Source organism: Tamandua tetradactyla, chromosome 8, assembly GCF_023851605.1.
Source record: "Tamandua tetradactyla isolate mTamTet1 chromosome 8, mTamTet1.pri, whole genome shotgun sequence".
NCBI classification, from domain to species: domain Eukaryota; kingdom Metazoa; phylum Chordata; class Mammalia; order Pilosa; family Myrmecophagidae; genus Tamandua; species Tamandua tetradactyla.
In genome coordinates, this window is record NC_135334.1 from 88859885 (window position 1) to 88875174 (window position 15290).

The 15290-nt window shown below is 37.9% G+C and overlaps 1 protein-coding gene across 2 annotated transcripts in view; it reads left to right on the forward strand.

Moving 5' to 3' along the window:
* LOC143644704 (uncharacterized) overlaps positions 1 to 15290 on the forward strand; it is an 86517-nt gene that overhangs the window by 68666 nt on the left and 2561 nt on the right. The window contains exon 2 of one of the 2 annotated variants that reach the window (XR_013156823.1): positions 9406 to 9579. Coding sequence is in view for 1 of the 2 variants with exons in the window: in XM_077114055.1 (XP_076970170.1) it covers positions 9406 to 9457 (52 nt within the window). In the remaining variant the exon portion in view is untranslated. Of the gene's footprint in view, positions 1 to 9405; positions 9976 to 15290 lie in introns of those variants that run through there. The other variant, XM_077114055.1, reaches the window with a different exon arrangement.

Below are 15290 nucleotides of genomic sequence, written 5' to 3' on the forward strand. Positions count from 1 at the left end.
TCAGATGTCTGTCCTCTAGTTCACTAATTCTTTCTTCTGCCTCTTCAAATCTGCTGTTGTAGTTCTCCGTTGTTTTTTTTTTTTTTTTGTCTCTTCAATTGTGCCTTTCATTCCCATAAATCTGCAATTTGTTTTTTCAAATGCTTGAGTTCTTCTTTATGTTTATCCAATGTCATCTTTATATCCTTTTGCTGTAACATCCCTCAACTCATTGATTTTATCTTTGATGAAATTTTGCATGTCTGTTTGAACATCCTGAATTAGTTGTTTCAATTCCTGTATCTCATTTGAAATGCTGGTTCATATCTTCAATTCTACTTGTATGACTCATTATTTTTTCCTGGCACCTAAGCATTTGACTTCCTTAATTAGTTTATTCTGGAAGTCATTTTCACTCTTTTACCTAGGGCCTTCTTTTTGGTTGACTTTATTTTGTCTGTTCTCTGGCATTCAGTTCAATGTATTCTAGATCTCCAGAATAAGTTCTGTTTAATTCATCAGAATTCTCAGCTCTTGTTTTTCTGTTTCTTGCCCTGCCTATATGGAACCTTTTTTTGAAGAGGAGCTCCTCAGAAATGATCAGCCCTTCAGTTTTTCCCAGACCACACAGGACCATGTCTCAGGAGAAGAGAGCAGCCACTACCATGTTTCCCTGATGGTGAGACCCAGAAGGTGTCAGACTTTCCTATGAAGCCTCTAGACTGTGCTTTTCCTATTCTGCCCAGCATATATTGCTGGTGTGCCTGCAGCTTCCCACCAGTGTAAAATGATGTGGTGCCTTTCATTTCAGCAGCCTCTCCCAACCCTCTCCCTTAGAGGGTAGGCTTAGGTTGCTTGTTTTCTAGCCCTGGGGCCTGAATTTCATGAAGGAGAGCTGTAACTTGAGCTGGTCCCCACCCCTCTTTTCTTGGAGAAGATAAGCCCTTTAGGGAATTTTCCCATTCACTTGACTATTTACTTTTTCTCTTAGACATGTCTTAATTCTTCCATTGCCTGGGGCTGTGCTGAACCAGAGAGTGCTGAGCAGTTCTATCTAATGAGTTGTTAAGAAGTAAAAGAAAAAAAGAAAAAAGAAAAGCTTTTTGGAGCTGGACCCCAGCACTCTGTGTTTGCCAATCAAAAGCTTGAGTTGGAATGTGGCTCTATGTGTCCCCAGGCTCCATTATCCCCTTTTCTTAGGGTCCAGCCCTAAGAATTTCCAATATGTTATGCTATCTGACTCAAAGTGCCTCTATATTTTGTTTGTTTGTTTGTTTTTTGATCATCCCTGCCCCCTCTCTGCCAGGGCAAAACTGGTTCCTTTAGTGCTACTCCAGCTTTACCTGTGCTAGGGGCCTGTTTTCAGCAGTCAGAATTTGTTAATTATTTCTGCAATTGGAGCTTTATTGGGATAACTTTCTTGCTACTAGTAAAATCTGTTTCCTTTCCCCTCAGGGAACAGGCCTGTCATGCCCATGGGGGAGAGGTGTCGGCCTCTGCGGCTTGAGAAACTTACAGTTCTGTGTGAGATCTCAGTCATTCCACCCGTTCCAGGCTGTCGTATGATGTATGTTCGGTCACTGATGCCCCAGAGTTGTTCCATACAGTTCCTTACTATTTACTAGCTGCTCTGGAGGACGAACTAAATTCCATACCTCACTATGCAGCCATCTTGCCCCACCCCCAGTACTAATTCTTTCTTGAATGCTTTGTAGAATTCACATGTGAATGCATCTGGTCCTGGACTTTTCTTTTATGGGAGTTTCTTGATGACTGATTCAATCTCTTTATTTGTTACTGGTTTGTTGAGATAGTCTATTTCTTCTTGAGTCAATGTTTGCTTGTTCATGCCCTTCTAGGAAGCTGTCCATTTCATCTATGTTGTCTAATTTATTAGCATATAGTTGTTCATAGTATCCTCTTATTCCCTCCTTTATTTCTTTGCAGTCAATGATTTTGTCCTCTCTTCCATTTCTAATTCTATTTATTTCCATCCTCTCTTTCTCTCTCTCCCATTCTCTCTTTCTCTCTCTCTCTGTTTTTTTTCAGCCTAGCTAAAAGTTCATTGATTCTATTGAATTTCTCAAACAACCAACTTCTGGTTTTGTGGATTTTTTAATTGTTTTCATGTTCTAAATTTCATGTACTTCTGCTCTAATCTTCACTATTTCTTTCTTTTTGTTTGCTTTGTGGTTAGTTTGCTGTTCTTTCTCTAGTTCTTTCAGGTGTACAGTTAATTCCCTAATTTTGCTTTTTCTTCTCATTTAATATAGGCACTTAAGGCAATAAATTTCTCTCTCAGCACAGCTTTTGCTGCATCCCATAAGTTTTTTTTTATTTTTTTTAATTTTTTTTATTTAAGGAAAGAAAAAAAAAAAGAAATTAACACAACATTTAGAAATCATACCGTTCTACATATGCACTCAGTAATTCTTAACATCATCACATAGATGCATGATCATTGTTTCTTAGTACATTTGCATCAGTTTAGAGGAACTAGCAACACAACAGGAAAAGATATAAAATGTTAATATAAAGAAAAGAAATAAAAGTAGTAATAATAGTAAAAAACAACAACAACAAACAAACCAACAAGTTTTGATATGTTTTGTTTTCATTTTCATTTTCCTCAAGATATTTACTGATTTCTTTTTTAATTTCTTCCTTGAGCCTCTGGTTGTTTAAGAGTGTGTTCTTTAGCCTCCATAGATTTGTGAATTTTATGGCCTTCTGCCTTTATTCATTTCCAACTTTGTATCAATATGATCCAAGAAGGGGTGTTGTATAATTTCAATCTTTTTAAATTTAATGTGGCTTGCTTTGTAACCCAGAATATGGCCTATCCTTGAGAATGATCTATGAGCACTTGAGAAAAATGTACATCCTACTCTTATAGATTGTAACATTCTGTAAATGTCTGAAAGTCTAGTTCATGTATTGTATTATTCATAATCTCTGTTTCCTTATTGATCCTCTGTCTAGATATTTTATCCACTGATGAGTGTGGAATTGAAGTCTCTAACAATTATTGTAGAGGTATCTACTTCTCCCTTCAGTGTTGTCTGTGTTTTCCTCATGTATTTTGGAGCACACTGGCTTGGTGCATAAATATTTATGATTGTTATGACTTCTTGTTGAATTGTTCCTTTATATCTTTTAATTGTTTTACATTTGAAGTTTAATTTGTTAGATATTAATATAGGTACCTCTGCTCTTTTCTAGTTGTTGTTTGTGTGAAATATCTTTTTCCTACCTTTCATTTCCATTGTTTTTGTCCTTGGGTCTAAAGTGAGTCTCCTGTGGATAGCACATAGGTGGGTCCTGTTTTTTAATCCATTCTGCCAGTCTATGTATTTTAATTAGGGAGCTTAATCCATTAACATTTAATGTTATTACTGTAAAGGCAGTACTTTCTTCTATCATTTTGTCTTTTGGATTTTATATGTCACAGCTCTTTTTTTTTTTTCTCTTTTTGCCTTTACTGGATAGTTCTCATTTCTACACTCCTCTCCAGACCTCTCTCTTCTGTCTTTTCTTATCTGCCCTTAGTGCTCCCTTTAGTATTTCTTGTAAAGCCAGTCTCTTAGTCACAAATTTTCTCAGTGATTGTCTGAAAATATTTTAAACTCCCCTTCAGTTTTGAAGGAGAGTTTTGCTGGAGAGGATATGGAGAAAGAGACAAATTTATGCACTGTTGGTGGGAATATAAAATGGTACAACTGCTGTGGAAGGCAGTTTGGCGGTTCCTCAGGAAGCTAAGTATAGAATTTGTCATATAATCCAGCAGTCCATTGCTAGGTATCTATTCAGAGGACATGGGGGCAAGGATAAAAACAGACATTTGCTCACCAGTGTTTATAACAGCATTATTTACAATTGCCAATAAATGGAAACCACCCAAATGACCATCAATGGATAAGTGGCTAAATAAGTTGTGGTATATACATATGATGGTATATTACACAGCTATAAGAAAGAATAAATTCATGAAGCATAGTAACAACATGGATGGACCTTGAGGACAGTATGCTGAGTGAAATTAGCCAGAAACAAAAGGACAAATACTGTATGGTCTCACTAATATGAACTAACATTAATGAGTGAACTTGGAGAATTGAAGTTAAGAACACAGGGTTATCAGGAGATAGAAATAGGGTGGAGATTTGGCAAGTGGTGCTGAAAGGAATACAGATTGTGCAACAGGACTTAATGTAAAAATTCAGAAATAGACAGCACAATACCACCTGATGGTAGCACAATAATATAACTACACTGAATGAAGCTGAATGTGAGTATGATAGAGGAAGAAGGGCTGATGGCACGTATGAAGCCAGAAGGAAAAATAGAGGCTAAAGACTGACATGGTATAATTTAGGAATGTCTAGAGTGTGCAATTATGGTGATTAAATGTACAAATTAGTAAATATTTTCAGGGATGCACGGGTGGTTCAGTGGTAGATTGCTCACCTTCCATACCGGAGACCCTGCTCACCTTCCATACCGGAGACCCAGGTTCAATTCCCGGACCACATACCTAAAAAAAAATGTTTTTGCATGAGGGAGAACAAATGAATATCAGTATTTCAGGGTGTTGGAAATAGATGGTATATGGAAAAAAGTACAATCAATGTAAGCTAGGGTCTACAGTCATCAGTAACAGTGTAATATCCTTCCATGGACTGTAACAAAGGCATTATGCCAAAACTAAATGTCAACAGGTGGTGGGGCTGGGATTGGGAAAGGGGTATGGATTCTTTGTGGGAGAAAAAGAAATGTCTTCATATAGATTATGGTGGCAAAGTCATGTCTATATACTTAGGCTGGATTGTTTGATGTGTGGATAAAACTATTTAAAAATTAACTGAGGGCAGTCAATGGTGGCTCAGTGGCAGAATTCTCGCCTTCTGTGCCAGAGACCTGGGTTCGATTCCCAGTGCCTGCCCATGCAAAGAAAGAAAAAAAAAATGAACTGAGAGAAAAAAGTGCTGGAGATAATGTGGAGAAAGAGATGTACCTATTCACCGTCAGTAGGGAAACTGAGAAGTGCAACCCCTTGGAAGGCAGGGTGATGGTTCCACAGGAGGCTAGGGGTTTAGTTGCCATATGATCCTGAAACCACGTTGTTCAGTATATACCTGTAGGAACTGAATGTGGGGACAAGAATGGACATTTGCACACTGGTCTCTATGGTGGCAGTGTTCCCGATCCACAATGAATGGAGGTGGCCTGAGGGTACAACAACTGAGGAATGGAAGGGGGAACTATGGTGTATGCATACAATGGACTACTGAGTAGCAGCAAGAAGGAGTGAAGTTGTGAGGCACGCAACAAGATGAATGAACCTTAAGAGATACATGTTGAATGAGATGTCAGGAACAAAAAGACAAATATGATAATAGTCCAATCATATGGACTAACTATAATATAAAAACTTGGTGAACTAAAGTTGAGAGCATTGGTTATCAGGTTGGAGCTTATTGTGAAGGGTCCTAGACTGTAAGCTCTTACAGCAGTCACATATATTCAGGAGGTGTAACTGTTAATTCTAAATTCTGAGATACTGGGCTGTTTGTATACAACAGGTTTTTTTTTCCCAGAAACTTTCAGGTGTGTATGTGACATCTGAGACTCAGAGTTAGAGCTCTGAAGCTATGAAAGTCAGTATTACCCCATACAGAAACTATTTAAAAGTTGAAAAAAGTGATCAGACATCGAGTAGATATATGAGTGAAGCTGATCTGGATAGGATTAAGGTATATTAGAAAACGGGGTAAAGGATGATATCATGAACATTTTAAAACTTCAACTTCTGTGTGAGGCTAAAGTGAGAGAAGTGTAGTTGGTGCAAAATTTATACTTTGGGTAGTGCATTTCCTAATTTAACTTGTATGGTCAGTTTAGTTGATCACCATAAGTACATGGAATTTTGAATAGGGAGTGAGATTTTGTCAGTTTGTCCAGATTAGTGTGATGTCTTGATAAATCCCAGAGTGATTTGGGCAGTGCATTAAGAAGTATTTGTAAAGTTCCTTTGGGGGAATGAAGAGAAAGGAGGAAATATTCAGCTTCTTTATTTGAAGAATTTCTGATATTCTCACAAGCAGTGGGGGCAGCAAGATCAAAAGGCTGAGCCCTCGATCTTGGGGTTCATCCCTATGAAACTTATTCCTGCAAAGGATAGGCTAAGCCTATTTAAAATTAGGCCTAAGTGTCACCCCCAGAGAACCTATTTTGTTGCTCAGATGTGGCCTCTCTCTCTACACCAACTCAGCAGGTGAACTTATTGCCATCCCTCTTACATGGGACATGACTCCCAGGGGTGTAAATCTCCCTGCAACGTGGACAGAAAACCTGGGATAAGCCAGGACCCAGCATCAAGAGATTGAGAACGCCTTCTTGACCAAAAGGGAGAAGAGAGAAATGAGACAAAATAAAGTTTCAGTGGCTGAGAGATATCAACCAGAGTTGAGAAGTTATCCTGGAGGGTATTCTTATGCATTATAATAGATATCCCTCCCCCCCCTTTTATTTAAATTTATAGTGTATTAGAGTGGCTGGAGGGAAGTACCTGAAACTACTGAGCTATGTTCCAGTAGCCTAATTCTTGAAGATGATTGAATAAAGATATAGCTTTTACAATGTGACTGTGTGATTGTGAAAACCTTGTGTCTGATGCTCCTTTTATCCAGGGTATGGACAGATGAGTAAAAAAATATGGATAATAAATAATAAATAGATATTAGGGGGAATAAAGGGTAGATGGAAAATAAATTGGGTGGATAGAAACACTAGTGGTCAATGAAAGGAAGGGGTAAGGTTTATAGTATGTATAAGTTTTTCTTTTTCTGGAGTGATGCAAATGTTTTAAAAATTGATCATGGTAATGAATACACAACCATGTGATGATATTATGAGCCATTGATTGGACACCATGCATAGAATATAGGTGTGTGAAGTTTTCTCAATAAAAAAAAAAGAAAGAAAAAAAAAACCTAGTGATAAAAATCACATTGGCATTTCCAGGGACTTGAGGTAGGGAAACAGGATTGTCTACAAAGGAGCAACTTTGTGGTGATGGAAATGATATACTATATATTATGATGGTAGTGGTTACAGGATATATTCCAGAACTCATCAAATTATACTTATAATTGATATATATATATAAATGATACCTCATTAAAGCTGATTTTTAAAGTGTCACCGCAAAACCTCATTTAAAGGCGAAGAAGTTGAAGTCTAAAAGTGAATAATCACAAAAGTAGCTGTACTCAGAAGTTCGTCCAGCACTAGAACCTGCCTTCACTCCCCACTTAGGGCTCTTGTCATTATAACTTGTAGCTAATTATCTTAGAAAGAAAATTAACAAATGCACTTTGTTTTTCCTGCCTGTACTATTTTCTTGTTCTTCTTGGGAACATGCTAATTAAATGTTTGTCTTCACAGGTATTTCCTCTATTTAGCTCTACCTGGGTCAAACCTTTTGATGATAAATAGTATGCTGTAGTCCTTAGCTGAATGACAGGATGTCTGTTAGTTTCTATATCCCCTTAATAAAAGGGGACTAATTCCTCCCTGCCAAAATTTTAACAAAGAAAAACTAATAAAGGTATTGGGCAATGCTTTGATAGAAATGAAACATGTTCTTTTCAGGATTGTGACTTTTTTTGTGTTTTCTCTATTGCCCCGTTTCAAAAGAAAGCAAATACTTTTCTTGAGAACCCAGGAAAAGTATTCAGGGTGGTGAAGAACGGTTTGTAGATTTCACCTGGAAAATACAAGGGATCCCCCTGGTGTGGCTTCTTGTTACTGCACTTAAGTAATGCTGCCATCGAGTGGAGAAAACAAAATCTCCAAGGGAGGGCGGGAGTCAAAAGTAGGAGTTTGACTTCATGCTCATTCAAATTCTCCATGACTCCTGACCCTTTCTGCTTATCACAGAGACCAGCCTGCTCAATGCAGAAAGTGTTTGAACTGGATGTAATTCAAAAGGCATTAAGGCTATTATTTTCCAGGTGTTGATGAGTGCATAAAGAATGGGTACTTGGAGACAGATCACTTTATATATATATATATTTTTTTTTTTTTCCCCCTTTTTTTGCATGAGCAGGAACTGGGAATCGAACCCGGGTCTCCGGCATGGCAGGCGAGAATTCTGCTACTGAGCCACTGTTACACTGCTAAAATACAGATCACATTAGAATGAAAAGTAAAATGTAACTGAAATGTATGACTTACAAAGTACTATTATGCAAATTACGGGGAACTGAAGCTCAGAGAAGCAGAAACTTGCCTGATGTTGCTTTTTTAGAAAGCACTTTAAAGTTGAATGTCTTCTATTATGTTCTATACCCTTGGCCAGCATCCAGGGACACAAGGGTGAATAACTTTGAAACCCTCACTGTCTGGTGTAAATATGCAAAGTAACTATAATAGAGAACACAGAGGAGGAGACTGAAACATTTTCTAAGAACAATGGGTTGGGTCTCAAAAAGCATAAACAAATTTGCCATGTAGAGAAGAGGTGAAAAAGATTTCCAGACAGAGAAATCATCATATACAAAGATATGGGATACAGAAGACTGGGGTAATGAGAGAATGATGAAAAGTCCATTGACTAAAGCATTAAGTACATAACGGGAAGGCAAGGGTTTGAGCCTGGGAAACAAAGTTGGGACCAAATTCTAAAGGACCTGTATGCCATGCTAACGAGTTAAGATTTTAAAAAATCTCTGCATTTCCACTGCTTAAATAAGCAGGGTGATATTTTCAGAAGGTCATTCTGGAACCATTGTGAAAAGCTTTGCTGGAGGTGGAGGACTAGTTGGAATTGTCAGACATGAGATGGTGACAGTGCCACTCAGGGCACAATGTACTTGTAGGATGATGATGAGACAGGACCAAGAGTTCTGTCAGAACTGGGTGATCGGTTGGATTGGGGGGATTAAGGAAAAGGAAGGAGAGAAGATGACTCCAAGTCTGAGTCATCAGGTGGATGATAATGCTATCCTATTGACATATGGAGCACAGGGTTTGCAATAGTAGATGATGGAGCCAGAACTCAATTCCAGGTTTTAACTCCAACCCCCTCTGCTCATTCTACTCTAACATACTGTTTTATAGGCTAATGTGCCAATTGTGGTAGAAAAATAATAATGAGATTATTTTCAATCTTACTGGATCAAATTCTTCAATATAGCTAAATTATAGCTGATTAGCTAATTTATGATTATAACTTCTTCTGTTGCATAATTTCTCAAGATTATATTCCTTAAAAGTCCTAGTAATATGTGTATCACTTATTTTCTGTCACAAATTCTCTGCTAGGTCTCTGCTTCCAAGGGAATAATTCTGCTGTTGTATTATATGCAATCTCATCAAATTATATAAATGTAATGGTCCAAAAGTCATCTTGTTCTGTTTCAGAGGTGCTCACTCTGTGTCTGACAATACCATAAGCACCCCTGCTCCACCTTGACCTGTCTCCATCCATCAATGATCCACCTTATAATGGCATCCGTTCAGTCATCTGCTGGCCCTGTACTAGTACCTGTGCCACACTCTGCATATGATAGCTGATTCAAGCTTCATAATATCTTGGTGAGCAAACGATCATCATATCTGCTTTCTAGATGAGATCCTGAGACCCAAAGAAGCTGAATCTAAGACCCTGAATGTCTGACAGTTTGCAATATATCCACAGCTGTATCTCCTGCCAAAGCATCTTTAGTCCCAGACCTGTATCTCCCACACTCTACCAGTGAACTTTTTCACCTAGACAATCCTAATATGTTTCGAAACTCAGTGTCTACAATCAAATTCATTATTTTCCCCACCATGGGTTACTCTGCGTTCTGTACAAGTTGACACCTGACCACCTGAATCAAGGATCTAGAAGTCCCTTTAGTCCCTTACTTGTTCTCTCTACTCATATCAATAAACTAATCTTGATCTTTTCACCCTTCTGTGAAGGTTTACCTTCATTTGTTTTAAACCACATTTGCTTTAAAGTATGATTGACTATATAATTATACACGTTTTCTTAACTTGTAAAATAATTTCTAAAAGTTGCTTGATTCGATGGTACATCTCAAAGCTGAAAGTTGCTTTAAATTACAGAATGTTATTTGTAGATTTATTACTGAACAATGTCTAATTAATGATCATTTTTAGCTTTGCTTCAGGTCTTTATTAATGTGTTAGAAAAGTTTCTAAATTCATGATAATGTACAAGCATGATTTCAGGAAGCACTAAGAATTGCTGAGCAAACTAACACATTAGAAAAGTGATGAACATTTGTTCATGCATGTGAATATGCTTTAGCAGGAATTAAATACATCGTAGATTTTATCAGTGATGAAAATATGGCAAGATCCTGAAACCCATTTTTGACCCAACTAGAATGTGGAACTTTTAGTAACTTTGCAAAAAGTTAACATTAATATAATGAGCACATAATTTACATTCTTTAGCTTCTTACCATTTATTCCTCTACACCCTAAATAAAAAAACCTTTATACAGTAAATATCATGGCTAAAAATACAGTTTCTGGAAGCATACTTCCTGGATTTGTATTCCAGCTCTGCCTTGTCCCAGCTGTGTGACCAGACAAGTTAATTGGCCTGTCTCTGCCTCAGTTTCTTCACTGGTAAAATGAGGCTAGCAATGGTGTCTACTTCATAGAGGTCTTGTTGGGATTAAATGTTAAGTGTTTGCATTTAGTAATTCATAGATACTGGTTGTTTATTACTCTTTTTATAAAAAAATGTATATGTTCATCATTCTAAAAATTCAACAATAGATTAAAATACAAAAAACAAAGTAGAACACCCAGATTATTCCATGACTATAGTTAGCATTTTGGTGAAAATCTTTCCAATCATCTCTCTAAGTACGTATGTGATACGCAAATGAACTTTACTGCAGGGGGGAAGAAAATTTATTTAGAGTGTACTGGCACCTCTAAGAAGAAGGAGTTCCAGATCCTTCTTTGATATTCAAAGTTATTGCAGCAGTGATCTTGAACAAGTTTGTATAGTAGGTAACTGGTCTCCTGAGACAAAAATGTCCATGATCATCAGAACAGAGAAGGCAGTGGATTTGGCTTCTGCCCCACAAGCAAATTGTAAAAAGTTTAAGGTCTTCCTGGTCTATGCACTTCCCAAAAAACAAACAAGAAAAAGAAACAACCAAAAAACAAGCAAACAAAAATTCAACATATGGTGCTGTAATAACAGGATACTCACATGGAAAAATAATGAAATGTGACCCCTCCATATAGCATACAAAAAAAAGCTTAAGGTCTAAGGCCGTAGACAGCAGTATCTGCACCATATTAGTTTTGAGGAGGCCTATGATTAGTGGCTGGTGAGTATCAAGCAATTAAAAGTCTGTCACTAAAGAGCTATAGTTTTGGAAATCAAGGGTTACTTTGCAAAGTAGCAATGCATTTCTACCCTCAAGCTCTCCTAGTAGTGACAAGGGGTGCTGATTCAGAAGACCCATGTATGAAACCAAGATTGTTGCTGAGGAATCCTAGGAAAGAAAACTAGATTTTCTGCTAAACTGAGCAGACGAGGATTGGGGTTATTATTGTTTGAACAGTAAAGAAAATACATCTTTGCTTCATACCCATGCAAATGGAGTCAGGCACACTTGTTACTGATCTATGCGAGTCATTTTATATATAAAAGATATCAGATATCAGAGTATACATGCTATTTTATAACTTGCCTTTTTTCCCCTCAAAAATATTGTGGACATCTTTCCATGCAAGTATATGTATAAATGTATAACTGTACCATCATTTTTTAAATCAATCGCACAGTATTCCATTATATTTATAAATAGTACAAACTGTACCACAAAATCAGAATATAAATACAGTCATAGCCTATTTATTAATCATTAAAGGGCTAGTGCCTCCATTTTCTACATTAATGAAGATTCCATATCTTCCTGTTATGGCTTTCTCCTGTCCTTGAACAATCCAAACTTCCAGGGCCCTGCCTAGTCTGGAAGGAAGGTCATGGTGACTTCCACTTTTGATTAGGGAGAACACTGGTGTTGCTTTTCCTGTCTTTATCCTCCCCAGTTCTTCCACTGACAACACTTACATCATGACCTTCTCCAAGGTCTGCCCTGCCCTAGTTCCCAAACCTCATAGGATTATAGGATGACAAAATCATCACAAATCTACATATCTGAGTGAGTTTAGTAATACCTTCCCAGCTTAGGAAATTTCAGTATTGATTAACACTATGTTTTGCTCAGGTTCTCAGAAAACATTAATGGAAACCAGTTATCTATTGTGATGGCCTTTGAGTCATGGTGCCTCCTCCCCTGATGTTCTTCAATTTTAGGTCCTACCACCTTGCTCTTACCCTTTCCCTAGGGTCTAATTCCCTCTTCCCTCCCTGGTGGCTGGACCTGACTGATGAGGGCCCTAAAAGTCTTCCTTTTGAAGTCTGAGAACCACTGCTCTATGCTACAGAGCTCTTAGAGGCAGGAAGACTAAGAATGGAGGCCACAAAGACTGAGGCAGAATTTCAGAAGTATTTAATACAGCCAGCAATAGATATACTCACTGTTGGGACCATGCATCTCTTCACTGTGGGGAGAAGGGAGATAGATCCTCATGAGAGAATTCTGTGGAAAATCCTTCCCCAATTTGTGTAACATTTCTTCCCTGTTCTTCTTCACAAGGCTATAGAATGACATGCAATAGAAAAGGAGATGCGGGAAGCAGAGGGCTGGAGGATGGCTGCTTAGTGTGTGTGTCTGACTACACCAGAAAAGGAGGCAGGGGTTATTGCCCATTCTGTGCTGTTAGTTTATGGATCCTAGCAGAGGCTCATCTAGAAGATGAGGAAACCCTACAGATCTCTATTGTGAAGCTTCCAGAACAATTCCCTATGTCCACATTGTCTTGCTTGTTCTAAGCCCTTATAATTCAGCCCATTTGCCATCTATTTTTAGAACTTTCTCCTCCTCTGGTCCCTACCAACTTCCTGTCCCTAACTCAGGCTAAGGGAAAAAATCACTCTACACCCCCTTCCCTTCAGTCTCTCAGGCCATTTTCATTCCAAGGGCTGGTCTGCAAATCTTGTAGGAAGCAAATCCAGGAGCACAGCCGAGTTTGGGAAACCTTGCAAAGTTCTCAGAGACTGGTCCTCAGTCTTACTTCCTGGCACCCTCAGCTAAGTCTATTACTGGAATTCTTCTTGGATTCTTGTCCTGTTTTTTTATTGTTGCTGGGCCTGATGATTCAACCCCAGGGCAGAATTAGGGTTTCATCTCCAATCAAATAATCCAACCACTGTTTGCACCACATAACAGAGCAGAATAGGGAAAGGAACGAGCACTGGGCCAAGAGTCAGGATACTACACTGACGTTCTCATTAAATCACTAAGTTACTGTATGATCAAAACTCATACCTTTACCACGGCTGATTTTTCCTCAGTTTCTCATTTGAAAAAATGGGTTAGTACAGCAAATACTACTGGGTAGGGCATTAGAGTATTGGAGCTACATGCTCTAAGAGATGAAAAGATGTAGACTATATTTAATTCAATGAAAATTCATGGAATGGCTTATGTGTACAAGGCACATTTCAAATCCTATTTATTGAGTACTATGGTGCCAAGCACTGATCCAAGTGATATGGAAGACAAGTAATACAAGAGAGACTAAGCTAAAAAACTTAAAGAGCAAAAACTAAAGAATTGACACAAGGAACAGAAAGATTAGTAACAAATGGGTGGTTAGATAATAAATGCATTCAGGAGAAAGGGAGAGGAGAAACCCTAAAGACCATGGAGCTAATACCTAAAAAGAAAAAAAAAATACAAGGATTCTGTGAAAAGTTTAAGAATCTATGAAAAAGATTAGAATTAGTATTATACTGTAGACACTAAAATGCCCTAATTCTTAAGGTTGAAGTAAGTCCCCACTAATTGCTTATCCTAATAAATGCTTCCTAAAATGACTACAGAGATAAAGTACAGGGTTCATGTTGGTGGAGTATGGATTTTGACATTGGGTAGATCCAGATTCAAAATCCCTGGTCTATTATGTAATGGTTGTGCACTTTGGGGGCAATCACACTCTTTACCTTAGTTTCCTCATCTTTAAATCTGTTTAGTTATATTATCAGCCTTTTCAGCTTGTTGAGGATTAAGTGAGATAATGTTTGCCAGTTGATGAGTTCAGTGGCTGAAAATGCACTAGCTATTTTTCATATGAGTATTACATGTGATACTGTTAGCTGTGTCTAAAGGGGGCGAGGTCCCGATAAAGAAGACAGAGTCCCTTTTGCTGATCTAGAACGGAAGAGAAGGATTCAGAACACCTTTGGTAACTAACAGCACAAGGAAATAAAGCAATTAAGTGGCTGTGGAATGTAAAAAAATTCTTCCTTTTAAAACCTAATGTCTGAATCATGACTTAGCCCAACCTCTAGACACAATGCTTTGTGGACTTGGTATCTTCATGTCTCAATCCAAGGAATCCTGAGAAATGACTGAGATGGATCCCTGGCAAGAGTCTGGTCAGGGATCAGAGCAGGCCTTCAAGATCACAAATGATCAGGATGTCCTGAGATTCACAGACATTGTTTGGGGACACAGCACAGTTTATTGGTATACACTGGTCAGTTATTCACTTCTCTGTACTCACCTACCTCAAGTTCAGACATGGTAACCCCATTCCTTTTACTAGTTATCAGTCTATGAATGGGTCAATGCTGGCAATGATTTACGAGGAAGAAGTCTGCTTTAGAGTTTCTGAAAAAGATTTCTTTCTTCCTAATATACAGACAGAAACAGATAATTTCTCTTCCTTCGTACATGGTCATATCTAAATAGAATGCCTGGAACCACTTCAGCCTCTTCCAATCAGAGATGTGCTATCTCTAGATTTCATAAGTAGGGTAATACCATTCTTTATGAAGACTATTTGAGTGAAGTTTCCTATTACCTGCAGCCAAAACATGCATCTTTCATTTGGATAAATTGCTTATACTCTATGAACCTCAGTCTTCTCTTCTAAAATAATCCCCAAATTCCTATATTTTAAAGTTTAAATGAGATAATCTTTTAAAAACCCATGTCATGAGGCTATAACTACTGGATTAAAGTAGTTAATCCAGTAAATTAAAACTTCTTTACTCAGTTTATAATCTGGCCCCACAGTGAAATCTTCAGCTATCTTGAGCTCTAGTTTATATCTGTGAGGAATTTAACCCCATATGATCTACACTTAAGACACTGAAACTGTGTAAATCTTAGCTCCACAGTTGATGGAGGGCA